The sequence below is a fragment of the Polypterus senegalus genome, chromosome 2 (assembly GCF_016835505.1).
Source record: "Polypterus senegalus isolate Bchr_013 chromosome 2, ASM1683550v1, whole genome shotgun sequence".
In the NCBI taxonomy this organism is placed as follows: Eukaryota; Metazoa; Chordata; class Cladistia; order Polypteriformes; family Polypteridae; genus Polypterus; species Polypterus senegalus.
Window position 1 is genome coordinate 44,719,263 of NC_053155.1, and position 18,085 is coordinate 44,737,347.

General features: G+C 40.9%; 1 protein-coding gene across 3 annotated transcripts in view; it reads left to right on the forward strand.

Annotated features, from left to right (window-relative positions):
• The window catches only part of gpm6bb (glycoprotein M6Bb), a 219,092-nt gene that overhangs the window by 180,801 nt on the left and 20,206 nt on the right, over positions 1-18,085 (forward strand). For all 3 annotated transcript variants that reach the window (XM_039743601.1, XM_039743602.1, XM_039743600.1), the window contains exons 2-4: positions 10,771-10,957; positions 11,173-11,329; positions 13,993-14,164. In XM_039743601.1, the coding sequence (XP_039599535.1) occupies positions 10,771-10,957; positions 11,173-11,329; positions 13,993-14,164 (516 nt within the window). The remainder of the gene's footprint in view (positions 1-10,770; positions 10,958-11,172; positions 11,330-13,992; positions 14,165-18,085) is intronic.

An 18,085-nucleotide genomic window follows, 5' to 3' on the forward strand; every position in this document is an offset into this window, starting at 1 on the left:
CTCATACTGACCTTTAAGTATTTTGACATTCTTGATATCCTTCTGCTGTGAAACATTCTGACCTGTCATTATTTACACATGTCTTAAACAACTATTATCATACACTGATAATTTCTGTATTATCTATATCAATTATTTATTATATTACATATCTATTGACTATATTTATGTATCTAGATTGCAAATACCATACATTGCATCAATGTTCATATTGCTAACTACACGACAATATTGCTGCTACTTCTTTGTCTCGTCTTTGCACAATGTCTTGTTTGTGTTTTAATTTTAAATTGAAAATTTAATTCTATTTTAAATTTTTTATTTGCACGTCATGTTGTTACACCATGGACCCTGAGCTTCGCAATTTCGTCAATCTGTACACTTGTATATAGTTGAGATGACAATAAAGTTTTCTTTGACTTTGAGAGTTTATTCAGGGCATTACATCCCCCAAAGCACTAGGTGGCAGCAGTGCCACAGACGCCCACAGGGTTCCTTGGAAGTTAGAGTTTAGAGCAGAGCAGCCCTGCTGGGTTCTGTGGGCACCGCCAGGGGCGCTGCAGGTATTGTTGAGCCCTGTGTGGCAGCACTTCTGCCACACCTGAAAGTGCTGCCAGAAGAAAGTTGTTGGACACCTAAAAGGAGCCAGCTGCCACTTCTCCGGGAGCCAGAGTCGGGAGGTGGTGGACAAAGCTTGCTGGAAGAGGAGTGGAGGCAAAGAAAAGAAAGAAAGAGAAAGTAAAAGAGTGCTGTGTAGTGTGTGTTGGTGTTTGGAACTGTGCTGTACAGGTGGGAAAGGGGAGAAAGTGTTTCCCACGAGGAAAAAGGAAAAAATATAAAAGCGTATGTGCTCAACTTGTGTCCTGCATCTGTCTTGGTTGGGTTTGGGTGGCAGGAGCGCCCCCTGCAGGCCACACAGGGCACCATCGTAGTTGCATCCACATTCATGCATGGGGGCCAGCTAAGAGTCGCCTATTAACACACACAGTTTGTGAAAAGAAGGTCAAAGTTCTCGCCACTGCCTTCAAATCCACCTAACAGTATAACAGAGCCCTGACTCCACAAGACCATTTGACTCTGATTTTGAGCTCTAGTAAACGTCTATGGCGATATATCTTTGAGGCAAAGGGACTGCAGGCTCAAGCAGGAACCTGACTTTTCTTATGTAGCACCCTCCTTTATAATACATAAATGAAAGTTCAGAGCAATCACTTAATGCGCATGCACAGTGGCATCTTTGATACTGGCACAAACCATAGAGGCAGAAAGTGAGAGGTGCCCAAACTATAAAAACCAAAAAATTGACTGCTTGGGTTTCCTGTCAAATCCCAAAGATGTCAATGTTACGTTGACTGTTCTCTGTATGAGATTGTATTCAGTGATGACTTGGCATCCCATCCAAGATTGGTTCCTGCATAATGTTGCTGGGACTGACCCAGATTGCATGAGACCCCACCATTGTTACATGGAAAATCTTATTAGTGCTGCATCCAGGAAAGCTTTGGCAGGAGTCTGACTCACAGAAGACAAGCAGCATTAAGGCCATGATCCTGACGAACCTGCTCCATTGCACAGGCCACTGAATCAGAATACTTTCCCCAGAAAAGTCCTCTTCTTATAGATGTGTAAAGGTTAGAGAACTAGGGTTGACTGGGTTTGGAAACTCTCAAAGCTTACTCCACAGAGGTTCAGGCAAACATTGCTAACTGACAGATAAGAACATCCACCATGGCATTAGAATTCACTAAGCAGCAGCTCACGGTAATGCAGACAGATGATGGGAAGATAAGCAGGAGAACCCTCAGCTCCCAAACTGAACCTTCTTTCCGCCCTTCCCAGGACCATTAGCTCGAAGATTGGACTCTTTCATCTATTACGTCTTGCTTGAAGGGCTAAAAGTGATCATGGCTGAACCTGTCTGAAATATCTTTATGTGTCGTCACCATCTGTAGACAGCAGGCTAGTGTAAGAGTGAAAGTTTGAAGATGTGAACATTAGTTATTTTTGCAAGATGGAGTTCTGAAAGGTTTCTGATAGACAGATAGAGTGCTATATAAAATATATACGAAAGATAGATAGATAGTGTGGCCTGAAGGGGGAGCACCTGCTCCTCTAACCCAACACAGACAGATGCAACCACAAGTTCTGCAACACACATTTTTTAACTTTTCTGTGGGAAACGCTGCCCAAATCGTTTTCCACCTGCACAGCACAGTTAAAAAGCAGAATGACACAATTCTGTTCTTTCTCTGCATTGTGTCTCTGCAACCCGGTGGGGGGCTGCCATCTTGCCCAGAGGGGGAGGTCGTGTCTTGTGCATGCCCTCTCTCCTGGTCTTTTCACTATAGAGATGTCCTGGCAGGGTAAGGGCACTCACCGTCCTCCACAATAAATAGATAGATAGATAGATAGAACTTTATTTGTCTCCAGGCGAAACTCAATCTAATATGTATGCTTATAATGTGTTATAAGTGTATAATTGCACTTTCATTTTTAGAGGTTGGAGGTCTTTATTTGCTGAATCTTCATGTTTATAACATGCAGGCCTTTGTGAATGAAGGTCTTTCTCAAGTGCTTGTTGGTCATCTCCACACCTTCAGACCGGTCTTATGCTTATACAGACGTGTAAAGAGAGCTGATGCTGTGTACAGTCTGTTGTATCAAATACCTGCATATTAGGTTTGTTAGATTTTTATTACTTGATTTATAATATTTGAAGTAAAACAGTATGCAAGTGGTGTTTATTCATGTTTTTTTTTCTTGAAATAATTTTATCTACATTTCCAAAATGAAGATTTACTCACCCAGTAATTATAGCATTTCGGTTAAAATAAAATGAAGTGTACAGATCTAAATAAGCCAGAGAGGAATGAGAGGTTTGTTTTTCCAAAACCAAATTTGCCTTCGAAGCACTCCACTTCCTATTTAGTGGGGACTGTCATTCTTCCTTCTTTAGTGTGTGGCAGGCAATTTTCAAAGCTGGTTTGGATTTCCTACAGAATTTTTTTATGCATGTCATCATTTATTTTTCGGTGGCCCACTGAAAGAAGGTTTTTTTTTTTTCTTTTATTCAGCATTTTGTGTCTCTCTATTTGGACTTAGCTTTCTACAACTGGGCTTTAGCCTCCGAGTAGAGCAGGCTGATTTACTTACATGGCTCTGCTGTAATGAATTGCTATCGATCTCCCTTGTTTGACAAACAGACATTTCCTGCTCGCTGCACATATGCTGTCCATTAATGATTTGAATTGTGCTGAGTGTTTTGATATAGAATTAGAAATCTCACAGGCCCAGAGATCAGGTCACTGCCCAGCCGCTGTCTGTGGGGAATTTACACATTCGCACCTTGTTTGGGGGGATTTTTCCTCCCATATCCCAAAGAACAAGCATGTTAGGTTAATTGTGACTCAAAGCTGGCCCCATATCAGTGAGTGTGTGTGGGGGTGTGTGTGTGGGTGGACGGGCGCCTGTCAAGGGCTGACTCACGTCAGGCACTCAGTGCCGTCAAGCTGGGCACCAGTTCTCCATGGCCTCAAATTGAATTCAGCAGCTTTGGAATTGGATGTCAATAAAGTGCCCAGATTGTGTAAATCAAAGTTTAAAACACAACCTCTATACTAACAGAACATGAAATCGTCAAACCTGCTTTATCCAATTCAGGGTCACAGAGAGAACTTTGTTCTGTAGTTATATATCATTCATGTACAAGACAGAGAGCTTACATACTGTTATACATAAATAGACAATACATACCTGTCACACATCCAATGCTGCTGGGACAGGCTTTAGCTTCTGTGATCCTGAAATAAATTTAGTGAGTGAATGTTATGTCAGATAACACACACACCCACTCATACACACCAACATATATTCTCTCTATATACTACGGCCTGCAGGGGGCACTCCAGCTCCCCAAATCCAACACGGACAGACACCAGGCATAAGTCTAGTACAGCACACAGGTTTATTTTGTGGGAAACGCTTCTCAAATCATTTCTCGCATACACAATACAATACAAAAATCACAAAGCCGCATACTCTGCAACCCTTTGTCTTCTATCTCTCCATCTCCTCCTTCATCCAGCAAGCCTCATCACCTTCCTCCCGACTCTGGCTCCTGGAGCAGTGGCAGCTGGCTCCTTTTATGTAATCCCAGGGAGTACTTCCAGTGTCCCTTAGGATTATGGGTACATCATAGATATGTAATATAGTATCTGTCACCACTGTGGAGTAACGTCACAGACTTTGCCTCAGGCACTGACATCTGAAGTTTAGTCCCCGTAAGGGGGTGCAAAAGTGTGTACACCTGATGAGTCCCAATTAGGGCAAAACACGTGTCTTGTACTCTTTGTATTATGTGGCAGTTCCTGTGTCACAGATCTATGATCTGCTTCTCGCAACTGAGAGGATGTGGCAGATGTTTGCCAACTGGCTGACCAACCACAAGCGTTACCTGGTAGGTAACCACGCAAATAATCAGATTGTGACTGAGACCTAAGAATATATTTATATATACTGTACAAGCAGAGTAGTGGCTCTGTAACTAAGAAGCTGTCCTGGTATCTAGAAGTCTGGAAGGTTGCTAGTTCAAATCCTGCTACTGTCTTAAGGGATCCTATTCTGTTGTGGCCTTGAGCAACTGAAAATTGCTCCTGGGGTGCTGTACAATGGCTGCCCAAGAGTACTTCAAGTGACAACAGCTGCTGGGTCAGGCAAAAGTGCTTCAGAATTGGGACATCTAGTTTCAGCAGCTTCCTCTGCCAGCACCCAGCAAGGCTGAAAAATGGGACTACATTTCCCAGGTTTGCCCTACAGATGTGCACATGGTGGATGATCTAGTAAGGGGACGCTGTCACCTAGCATACTGGGGAAGTATACAGCCCTGATAGGCTGTCTCACCATTCCATCTGCTTCACTGTCCCACCTGAGAAAGGGGGTACCAACCATCCTGGTCAGGATGTCCATCCACTTAGAGCCTCCATGCACTGTCAGGCAGTGGTCCAGCCAAGCCATCTGGGAAGTCAGTCCATCCTTGCCATCCATTACAATGTACACACACACTTACATAGAATTATAAAAACAAAAACTTAAAAAACAAAAAAAAAGTATTTTGGTCAACCTAACAAATACAGTAGTAAAACTATTGCATCTGGACAGGTCTGACCATCTTACCGTCACCTACAAGCGTGTTATTGACAGCAGCAGCTCTCTATAATCCAAGCCAGAAATTCTTATGGGTGTTTAAATGCCCAGAAGGACTGGAGGAGGGCTTATGCCTTCTCCAAACCATGAGGGGGCAACCACCCTGGTGGCTTTGGGGACCACTGGAACAGAGCTTAGAAGCTCAACCCTGTAGGGGCCTGTGGTCACCACCAGGGGCTGCCTGGATGCCTGAGGAGGGGGGGAAGAAGACCAGGGACACCCAGAGTGCATCAGGGTGCACAGCCAGCACTTCTGCCACACCTGAGACAGCTGACGGAAGGTTATCGGGTGGCACCTGGAGCTCGTCCAGGTGAGGATAAAAGGGGCCGCCTCCCTCTGTTCCAGGGATGGAGTCGGGAGGAAGCAAGACGGAGCTCAGGTGGGGAGGAGAGGAGTGGAGGCGGACAAGAGAAAGAGAGGCATTGTGAAAGTCCTGCACTTTGGGGGAGTATTGGAGTTGTGTGCTGTCACTTTGTAAATATGGATTGTGTAAATAAACGTGTGTTGGGTGAACCATCGGTGTTCGCCTGTCTGTGTCTGGTCTGCTTCCCGCAATATATATGTATATATACTGGTGTGTGTGTATATATATATATATATATATAGATACTGTATGTGCATATATATATATATATATATATATATATATATATATATATATACATACACGGTACAGCACACATATATACTGGTATATATAAAGTCTGTCTATCATATAGTGCCTTTCTTATCTATCTATCTGTCCTTTATATTGTGTCTTTTCTATTTATCTATCAATTGAATATTTGAGGACACAAAAGGAAGCAGGACAATTTAACACATAATTAAACGTAATTAAATAGAAGTATAATTTTTCATTTGGCTTCTTTCTATGGTGCCTTCAAATATTCCGTTATGCTTGCTTCTGCTGCTGGCACGCCAAACTGCTTTTTCCATCGACAGTGTGAAAGCTGAAGCGGAGAGGAGTGCTGAGCTGAAATGTCAGTGTATGTGACTGTTATGTAACAGATGCAGTGAATGGTGACTAACTCATGAACAGCATTGCCATGGAAACCTTGCGATGAAGATGGAAAATAGAGTTTTCCTTAAAAGGCCATTTCCCCTTGAAGTGATTTGGTAAGAAAATTCACAATTCACAGATGTGCTCCTTTATAGTGGTTTCACCCCCCAACTCCTGCCGCCCACAGGCAGCTCTGTGTAGGTGGCATTCATTGTATGTTGCTAGGCTTAAAACATTAGGAGGGCCTGATGACCCCATAGAGCAGAGCTCTATTAAAACGGCACTTGTGCTCAAGGTGAAAAGCTCTTTAAGAAATAAACATATGCCGGCTAAATTCATCAAATGAAAAGCCATAGTCCATCTGTAAACAGAAGCCTGGCCTACAGACAGCAGCAGATCATTCATGTTGGTAACAAGTTAGATCAGACGACACAGTAAATCACAGGCAGTTTGGTCTGCGAAAAGAATGTGGCTTGATGCCAGCTTTTTATTTTAAATATTTTTAACTATACATATACTGAATACATCTACTATTTACTGAACGGTCATCTTGGGTTCAGAAAAGGGAGGTCGTGTTTTACCAACATGCTGGAATTCTATAAGGAAGAAACAAAAGGATACGATCAAAGTGGAGTTTATGATATTATTTATGTTGACTTTCAGAAAGCATTTGATAAAAGATGAGAGGTTGGGCATCAAATTAAAAGAAGTGGGAGTTCAGGGTGATGTTTGTAGATGGGTGTAGAATTGGCTCAGACACAGGAAGCAGAGGGTGATGGTGCGAGGAACCTCATCAGAACTGGCCGATGTTAAGAGTGGTGTTCTACAGGGGTCAGTGCTAGGGCCGCTGCTCTGTTTAATATATATAAATGATTTAGATAGGAATATAAGTAACAAGCTGGTTAAATTTGCAGATGATACCAAGATAGGTGGATTAGCAGATAATTTGGAATCCGTTATATCATTACAGAAGGACTTGGATAGCATACAGGCTTGGGCAGATTTGTGGCAGATGAAATTTAAAGTAAAGGGTGGTGCACGAAAAACTGAACCATCTCCTACTGGCTGGCTTGAGCTATTATACAGGCAGGTGCCGTCGCAATCGCAGAGCATCATTGTCGCCACGGGGTCAGCAGCCCCAACTGTGCATTAGTAAGGAAGCTGTGAGCCAGTGGGTAGCAAATGTGCGTGAAAGAGATCTGGAAGATGTATTCTCTGCAACAGAGAACTGGAATAGTGGAGGCATATGTGTCTACCAGTTCTTTTCAGGAAATGCGGGACATTTTCGCGTAAACCTACCAGCAAAGAGCAGTATTCACGAGTTGGTGAAGAAGTGGCATAAGACTACGTCAGTTGCAAACTGCAAAAAGAATCAGGCCACGTTGCTCGTTTCGTGTACGGGCTAAGAAACATACGTCGATGTTGGAGTTAGAGATGGTTCGGTTTTTCATGCACCACCCTGTATTAAATATAAAGTATCACACATAGAAAGTAAAACCATTAGGGGTGAATACACAATGGCAGGACAGAAAATCAAGAGTACACCTTATAAGAAGGATTTAGGAGTCATAGTGGACTCTAAGCTATCAACTTCCAAACAGTGTTCAGAATCCATTAAGAAGGCTAACAAAATGTCAGGTTATATAGCACGATCTGTGGAGTACAAGTCCAAGGAGGTTATGCTCAACCTTTATAATGCACTGGTGTGGCCTCATCTGGAGTACTGTGTGCAGTTTTGGTCTCCAGGCTACAAAAAGGACATAGCAGCACTAGAAAAGGTCCAGAGAAAAGCGACTAGGCTGATTCCAGGGCTACAGGGGTTGAATTATGAGGAAAGATTAAAAGAGCTGAGCCTTTACAGTTTAAGCAAAAGAAGATTAAGAGGTGACATGATTGAAGTGTTTAAATTATGAAGGGGATTAGTACAGTGGATCGAGACTGTTATTTTAAAATGAGTTCATCAAGAACACGGGGACACAGTTGGAAACTTGTTAAGAGTAAATTTCACACAAACCTTAGAAAGTTTTTCTTTACACAAACAACGATAGACACTTGGAATAAGCTACCAAGAAGTGTGGTAGACAGTAAGACGTTAGGGACTTTCAAAACTCGACTTGATGTTTTTTTGGAAGAAATAAGTGGATAAGACTAGAGAGCTTTGTTGGGCCGAATGGCCTGTTCTCATCCTGAGTGTTCTAATGTACCTTGTGGATTTCGGAGCCTCACCATTGCCTGTCGGATTACGAATGTGTGCGTTAGGTAAATGCATCTGTCAGCTATTTTTAGATTGTCCTCTTTATTTTTTACATAGTTATGCTAAACACTGAGTAAAATGACTCAACTAGTACTCGAGATGTGCAGCTGTGGTTATGTTCTCATATGCGAGCTGCAGTGAAACCACTTAAGCTATGAAAATGTTATGAGCACCCAGAAGCCGCCTGCTCTCCTGGTTTAATCCAGCACTCTGTGAGTGGTCTGATAGCTAAATGGGGGACCTTCTCCTGCTGTTTCTCCACTCCAGGGGTCTGCTCATCTTCAGCTTACTCCTAATAGTGCAGCCTGTATCTTCCCAAAGGAACCTTCTTTATGTCCTGTAGGAAATTAAACACATCTGCCCTCTTATCCGAGTCCAGACATTATGTTTTCCAAGCTTTTCTTTGTAATTCAGCACTTTAATTTCAGCTGTCAGCTACATTTTCCTTACCCGGGATGACAATGAAAACCCTGTCCACTTTAAGGAGTCAGCTTGTCGCAAATGCCAGATGGGAAAACATCAGGGAGAACTGCATTTTGTTAAACGTTCCATCAATTGTTAAGACCAGAGCCATTTGCACATTTGTCTTGAAAATGTAACTCTGTGAAAATATCCAAAGTTTGGCAGAAACATAAAACCAACCTGATGCTGCCTCTTCCTTTACAATATTTTAGCGTCTCCCGAGTATTGCCTGTTGCGGCTCATAGCTCGTGTCATCGCAGGCAGGTTGTAGTTCCGTCACTTGCCCGCGAAGCTCAGCATCTTTACATCAAACGCTTGACGAAGACGTTTTTGCTGTAGGACTTCAGCTTTGTGTCCTCCGCCTTGGCACACTGCTGCTGCTGAAGTGTTTTGTGTCATTTGCCAGCTTTCACAGCTTCACAATGTGATGAATAATACTTCACTGTGCTGAATTATGGGTAAAGGTGGTGGTAAACTTAAAAAAAAATAAAAAAAAACTTTCATGTGAAAAAGTAAGTACACCCCTTGAGGTGTTTTTTTGTTTTTTATTTTTCTTTAAACATATATGAACATATCAAGATTTGATCTTCATTTAAACCGCATTTGTAGATATGGCGTGTGTGTGAGTGAGTGAGTGTGCTCACTCTGTGAGGGACTGGCCTGCCTTGTACCCAAGTGCCTGCTGGGATAGGATCTGACGCTCTGCTTAGGATGAAGTGGGCTTAGAAAATGGTATGGTATGGGATGACAGAACAAACATTAGGCCACATTTACATTTTCTAGTTCATTGTATAATTTACATGAACATAAATACAATGCCCCTCCAGGCATCACTACCATTATAAATACCTCAAATGAGAATCAGGCGCACCAGATCACGTCCAAATGTTTCGAACATCATTAGAGAGGATCTTGTCTTATTAAACCTCAGGCCGTGTTGATGTTTGTCACTGAAGTGTGTTTAATCGCCATGTCTAGATCAAAGGAGCTCTCTGAGGCCTCCAGAAAGAAGGTCACAGGTGATTTGGAATGATATCCAAACTCTTGAAACTTGGCAATTCTATTGTCTCGAAGATCATCTACAACTGGAGACAATTTCAGTAACTCGTTCAGGCCAGGCCACCCTAGCTCTTGCTTGTCTCTGTGATTCAGTATCTTCTCTTCCTGTTTTTCCTCCTTCTTTGCCACTTGATCGCCTTCTACGATTGGCTTGATGCTCGGTAGATGTCGCTGCTGTTCTTTTTCTTTCTTCCATCATGGTGATTATCACTTGGTTTCTCAATTACTTTGCTGTAAAACACCTGACCACAGGTCATGGCCAGCAGGTTTGCCACTATCAAATCCTTTTTTTTTTTTTTCCCCCATTTCCAGAATGTATCAGGTTATGAGCTTTCAATTAAGACCAAGACTGAAAAAATCACATGACAAATGAACAGACCTCAGCATTTTATATATGTACATTGCTGTTTTTAATCAATAGTTGGCATCATTGGCTGCCATTTTAGAACAGTTGCCATTATGCAATGCATCACTAAGAAGCAAAACCAATGCTTGTGTTGTATGTGATGTCATTATAAGAGTCAGCCGTGAGCTCATCAAATAAAGGAAAGGATTCTGGCCTGTGATAGTCATTTTTGCAAACAATTTTCTTCTCAGATTTTTGATTAATTTAATGAAGACTTTGAGTTGGTAACTGACTGACGGTCTTTTTAGTTGCTGTCCCTGCCTGCCTGCCTGACTATCGGCTTTGAAAGTTTTCTCCAACTAATGTGTTCCTCCCTTTATTGAGTGACCGAATCGGCTGGCTGTCAAAGAGACCACTGACCCTTTTCTTGTTGTTGTTGTCTTGCAGGTTGCTTTGAATGCTGCATTAAGTGCCTGGGAGGAGTCCCTTATGCCTCATTGGTTGCCACCATCCTTTGTTTCTCTGGCGTGGCATTGTTTTGTGGTTGTGGCCATGTTGCCCTAGAAGGAACCTTGTCAATCATAGGAAACCACTTCTCACAGACCCCCAGTGACCATGCCTTGTTAGCCGAAGTGTAAGTACCTCCAACTTTTCATAATGTTTGAAGCCACAGGGTGGATATCTTATTACTCTTCTTTTGTATGAAAGTGTGTTACATTAATTGACTGATCCTGTGTTGTATCAGTACTGTTAAATAACACTTGAAGAACAAGAAGAGAGTCATCAGTTGAAAGCAGGCGTTCATATTTAAGACTTACTAGCTATTTGCATCTGTTTTCTTCTTCACAGGGTTCAGCTGATGCAGTACATCATTTACGGAATTGCCTCATTTTTCTTTTTATACGGAATTATTCTCCTGGCAGAGGGATTTTACACAACCAGTGCTGTTAAAGAGCTTCACAGTGAATTTAAAACTACAGCCTGTGGAAGATGCATTAGTGGAATGGTATGCAGTCATAATTGAAGAATGTGCCCACGGCCCCTCACACGTGTTTGCAATCAGACCACAGGGGGGCTACAGCTGCTCAGATGGGGATGCTTGCAAATGATTCATGCGTTTACATGGCCGCTGTGTTTACGCTTGTGATACGGCAGCTATTTACAATTATTTATAAGTAGTTTAGATATTTTAAAATGTAGTGTTGCATAGAGGTCAACTTAATGATATATAAGTTTGACACGTCGACATGACACAGCATGGTGTTTTCGTGTCTCAGTAACCTTTGCTGTGCCAGTTTGTCTACAGTGGATTCAGAAAGTATTCAGAGCCCTTCACTTTCTGCACACTTTATAGGTTTCACTGTAAATTGCTAAACTTGCCATTTTTGCCCATCAATCTAAAGTGAGAACATGTTTTCAGAAAGGTTGGCAAATGTATTAAAAATCAAAACCTAAAGTCTCTCACTCAAATAAGTATTCAGACCCTTAATTCAGTGCTTTGTAGAAGCCCTCTTGGCAGCAGTTACTACTTCAAGTCTTCTTGGGTAAGTCTCTAACAAGCATTGCAAACCTGGATTCGGATAGTTTATCCCATTCTTCCTGGCAGATCCTTTTAAGCTCCATTACGTTGGATGCTAAGCATCTGTAAACTGGCATCTTCAGGACTCTCCACACATGTTCTTTGGGGTTTAGGTCTGGGCTTTGGCTCAAACGGCTTAAAACCTACCAGTCAAAATAATGACTTTTAAAGACTTGCCAGCTAGTGGCTAGTACACCACTAGAACATTAAACTAATGTTAATTTTAGAATTATTATTAGCTTAACAAATATAGTGGTCAGTGTTCATGATGAAGTTACAAATGTTAAACCTCACATTGCATTTTTACCTCGGATCACTTTGATTTTTTTATACTCTGCATTTTGATGCCCGTCATCACCATTTTCTGGCTTTACCCAGGTTGCCATCCCAGTCGTCTTCCTCCGCTCTCCACACTACGTTCTTTGGTTTGCGATGAGCTCTTTTGATAGCGGGCTTCGTCCACTGCTCAGTCTGCATCTCTACAGCACAACAGTTATGGTGTCAAGTCTTTTCCTTAACTCGCCATTCGTCTTCCTCTCACTCCGTGGACCTACACATGGTCATCTTATCATTCTCATCTCTGTTCTTTCCAGATTTACTTTCATGTTCCGCTTTCTTCAGTACAGCATACAGCTTCTCACACAGCTTTTGTAAACTTTACCCTTCAATACCAGAGAGACTCAGAATGGGGACAATGTCTGGAATTTCTTCCATACACCTCACACTCTGGTTACCACTGCTGTGCCATCACAGCAAATGAAAATGGCTGAGTTCAGATATGAGGATGTAGACTTGCGTTACTGATGAGAAAAGGCACACACGGTAATCATCACATGTTAGAGGTTTTAGGGGGCTCGCTTCGCTCACCAACACCTGGGCGGGCGCTACACTAGCCATTTCGTGGCTCTGCCACTCGCATATGGGGACGTACAATTTAAACAGATTGTTATTTTCATGGGAATTGTTTCATATTGCATTAGAGGTATTCGTTGCGTTATACGTTTTTGTTTTGTTTGGCTTTGAAATTAACACACAAATACTTTTTAAACTTACACTTTTACTGTAAAACTTCACTAAAAACAATACTTGAAATTAACTTTTCATCAAGATCACTTTGAATTTTGATTCCGTGTTTGGACTTACATCATGATAATGCAACGTATAACTCCCCGTGAGTATCGTATAGTTTATTTCTCTCTAATAAATAAACCAACTTTTTCAAATGTTTCTCCCTGTGATTTGTTAATTGTCATAGCAAAAGCTATTCTAACGGAAAACTGTAAACGTTTTAATACGAATGGCATATCAAGATCTCTTTTGGTGTCTAATATTATCCGCAGAAGATGTACTACATTACCTTTCTTGTCGCCTGTTAAAATTTTACATGTCAGAATTGTTCAATACAACTAATCTTGTCCTATTGCATAGCCCATCACTCAGACATAAATTACACAATAACATTACATTATCCTTCTTTCAACAGTAATTCAGCCGCTGGAAGACCAGAAGGTGTTAACGGTTGTAGATATTCTAGGAGATATTGTAAATTGATGTTTTCATCTTGCGTACGATCACCACCAACTGCTTCAACATAATCTGTTGATAGGCATTTATCCAATTTGATGTTTAACCGATCGACCATTTTCACGTTAAATGGTTTTCTTTTCATTGTTTCTCGGTGCTAGGATTGCCCGTGTACTCATTTCTTCTGCTGATAACCCTTCAGGATGAAAATTTTCAATAAGATTTGGACATAATAAGTCTTCTTTTATTGGGAACTTAAAATGAGGAAAACATAATAAGTCTTCTTTTATTGGGAACTTAAAATGAGGAAAACGTAAAAATTTATAAGAACTGAGAACGCAGGAACTGTGTCTGACAAAAGCATTCACGTGAATGAGAGGTGAGAGGACGGCGGGTGTGGGTCATTAACTGTAAATGGTTGAGAAGAGGGTGGGACTTGAGACAAGACTATTGCCAAGAGATTTTATCATCTCCAGATTTTCTTTTATAATAGAGACATTAGCTACATTTAAACAAATATGTAGCTGCTTCAGTGGACGCTAACATCAATTTTTGTGCTCTTTCAGTTTGTGTTCTTGACCTACGTTCTGGGCGTGGCATGGCTGGGCGTGTTTGGCTTCTCGGCTGTGCCAGTCTTCTTGTTCTACAACATGTGGTCCACCTGTGAAGCTCTCAACCCTCCCCTCACCAACACCACTGCATCACCAGACGTAATCTGTGTCGACATGAGACAGTACGGTATGTTCATTGGTGCTCTTGCTGTTTTATTTAAGCTTGTGATATGTTTGAAGGGATTGAAATTGAAAGGAATCATTTTAGACATTCAAACTTTGTGTTATTTTCAAAAGCGTAGGGATGCCATCAGAATGTTTTAAAGCTTTGTCAACACTTCACTACCTTAGCATTCATTTTCAGCTTTGTTTAGTTTGCATACATTTTTGGATGACAAGAGATAGATTTAGCACTACGGTATTTTCATTATATGCAAAGCAAAGCTTCACAAACCTCCTTGATCCATTTCAGGGACACAGGAGTCAGGATCCTCTCCTAGCAGCACTGACTGTAAGGTAGGAAACAACAGTGGACAGAATGCCAGGCCATCACAGTCCATACACATTCTTGCACTTCTTTAATTCCTTGGGTCTAAAACCAAACGCCATCAGTCATCTGTTGTCAGAAAATTACAATATGTATTTAATCAAAAATGCTACTTTTTAAATGGTAAGAAGATCTCTGCAGCTAGTATGACTACAAAAGCTTTATACCTTCCATGACTTACACAATATTCAATTCCTGGAGATCTCATGCTGCACTCCCAGACCATAAATACAAGTTTACCAGTCGGAGAGTTCACATTAATGCTTTACAAGGTGGGAGCTCCCACTTCAGAGAAAACAATCATGATGCTCATCTTACATATAAACGTCTACACGTGGAAGTGTGTCTGTCTGTCTGGCTCAGATGTACAATGCTTCACCATGAAGCTCAAAGAAATCGACTCTGTCACCAAAGTGAAAGAGCTGGCAAAAAAGAAACTCTCATAGCTGCTAATACACAAGCGAGGCGAGCACATCGGCAAAATGAAACCAGCAAGGAGAGAGAAAAACTCGTTTAGCTGCTGATAGACAACAAAGATGAGCACGCTGGCAAAATGAAACCTCAGAGGAAAGAGAACCTTTGCTTAGCCACTAATGCACAACCAATGCAAATCCATGGTTTCTATGCTTTTTACAGCACGGGCTTACACAGCTAGTTCTATAATATTCAATCAAAAAAGAATTATCAGGTCAGCCAGAATTGGAATTTCTGTGGTCAAAAAGTATTTGGAGCAATACCATACACTTAAAATGTTTAGTTTTCATTTTATTTTCATGAAATAAAAATAAGAGCACTTTGTTAATTGCTTTTAGAGTGGACTATGCAAGAAATCAACAAGAAATCAACGGTGACTTCATGTTTCTCCTAAAACAAGATCATAAGTGGGAACTTCAGTAACACAAACCTGTATAACATACAGGTTTGCATGGCACTTACACTCTGCTGGTGTATTCAGCATTAATGTTTATAGCTGTGCCATCTATTGGAACGTGTTTTATAATGCATGTGGCAATAAAATGCATTGCATTTTTCATTCCAACAGATGGTGCATTGTAAAATATAGCACTGCTGTTTAGCGATGGTCATTTCAATTCACTTTATTGATTCAATTCTTTCAAACAACCCATTTAAGTGAATCACTTCTTTTACTTTGTTTTATTCATCAATGGGATTCAAGGTTGGGAAGTCTGAGGTTATGTGGAGCTCCTCTTTCTGATCACACTATTAAATATATAATTTAATAATTCATATTATTATGAATAATAAATAATAATATATTTTTACAAACTGATAATTCATGACACTTTTTTTCATTACACAAAGCATGACAACACAGTTAAAATGCATAATTAAAATATGACAAAATGTCAGAAAATCAAAAGTGACTGAGAATTCTGCATTCAGTTCATGAATCAAATGAGCGAGAATCGTGCACCTCGCTCTTGGGTAATGGTTTGTTTGTGAATCAAATAAATGAGAATTGTGAGACTTTTTCCTCTGGTAAAGATTCAGTTCAAACTTGAAAGAACCAGTGAATGACACATGGTGATGCCGTAAAAAACGCACGTTTAACACATTTATTTGAAAGCAAATAAATGTTACAGATTAGTAACACAAAATTAAACCTTACAAACATATTCTAATTTGTTGACACAAGGACACATACTTAGTTTAATATTACGTTTATATACTCTGTTTAAAACAATCCCAATGTCAAAACTGTACAGAAAATACAACTGATATATTCCAATATAAATGTGTTGTTATTGTATTGTACTCATATGATGATGCAGAGTGTCGTTGATGGAAGAGTTCTCGTTCGCCAGTAATGGTTCATTTCGACCTCAAAAGAATGAGAAGTGAACGAGAATCATGAATCTGACAAGCACTACTTGCACATGCACTTTAAACGTATATCTACCTGCGAAACGAAAGACGCTGACAAGTACGTGACAAGTGCACTACAGAACTCCAGTTGTGCTCCACTGATTCGATTTGTTCATTCTTGAAAATCGATTCATGTGACTCACTGAAAAGTTTTTCACAAATCGCTCATCATCTTAATAGCAAATGCCACTTCATTTAGGCAAGAGACAAACTTGCATTATAATTACTTATGTGAGTAATGGCGATATTCAAGTCCATTAAACAGCCCTCACTAATTCCATTAAGTGGACACACTGGCTTCACAGTACCCAAGTTTGAGACCCCCCCCACGACGGCCAGACCAGCAGCTACTTCACTCTGTGACACGCACTCCAGTGTTTTTAGTTCTGTTCAGCCTGTTTGATTTTCTATTTAAAGTTTCCTTAGTTAGGTTATAGTGTTGGTTGCATAAGCCATCTGTTGGAATGAAAAATGTGTACAGTTTATTAGTATGGCCTGTTAAGAATAAGCCTCAGGGTGAGCATGTTGCAGGTAATGTCAGAATATTTATTTCAATTAGTTGATGCATCTGCCCTCAGATTTAAGCACTAGACCAGGGGTGTCAAACTCCAGGGCTGGAGGGCCGTAGTGGCTGCTGCTGCTGATAATAATGATGCCCACTATTGTGCCACCACACCTGCAATACCCTCCTTTTCTATAAAATAACTCATTACATGTTCTTCAGACTTTATACTCGGATTGAAACATTCTTTAAATACAGTACAGTAGATGGAGTAATTCATTATTTTATGCAACATAGCAACTCTTCATTCTAATGGTAGCACATATACAAGCAGTGCACAGTAGATAGGACTCATCTTCAGATGTCATGACCAAATAAATCCTAAAATAAACACCATAACGCTTTCAAAAACGTGAAAGGAAAGATGAATATAAATCTGAAAATGATTTACCGTTCACAGCCCAGCGTCAGCAAAGCTCTTTCCATGTCACATCATTCACTCAAGCTGCGTCAGTCCTGTCACAGATGTTTTCAGTTTTCACCATGTTCTTTACATGATGAAATCCAGAGGTGTGAGATCTGTGCCTCTGACGCGTTACCACCGTGTGTCGTCTGTCAGATGTAAGCTCTTTGCTAGTGTGTGCCAGCGTGATCTGCTAGGGTCAGACTGCTTACATGCACAGACTACAGATTTTTCTGCTCTGTTTACCAAGTTTAAATGTTTTCAAACACTTCCACATCATCATTGACACCCTGCATGGTGTAAGAAAAAACAGAGACAACTCTGAAGTGTTGGAGCACCCGACGGCAAACCCCATATACTATAAACATAGTGTGGGTTATAAACACATTAAAATTAAAGGAAAAACTTAACTGCAGATGCAAGTCTCCAAACAGATGGCTTCAAGATGGCGGAGCTTCTGGTGATAAGAACTTCTGGCAGGAAGAGGCGGAGACCGAAAGTGACGTCAAGGGTTGTAAAGCCGTCAATCTTCTGGTCTGCAGAGGGAGGAATAGATAAGGTGTTAGTCAACAGTGCCCTCTTGTGTTCTGGTGGAAAATGACCAATATCTGAGCCTTCAAACTGCCCCCAGTGCGCACACGTGTGACACTTTAATTGCTGTGTTTAACTGTCTGATATCCCACATACTGTACGTTGTTGATTCATGTAT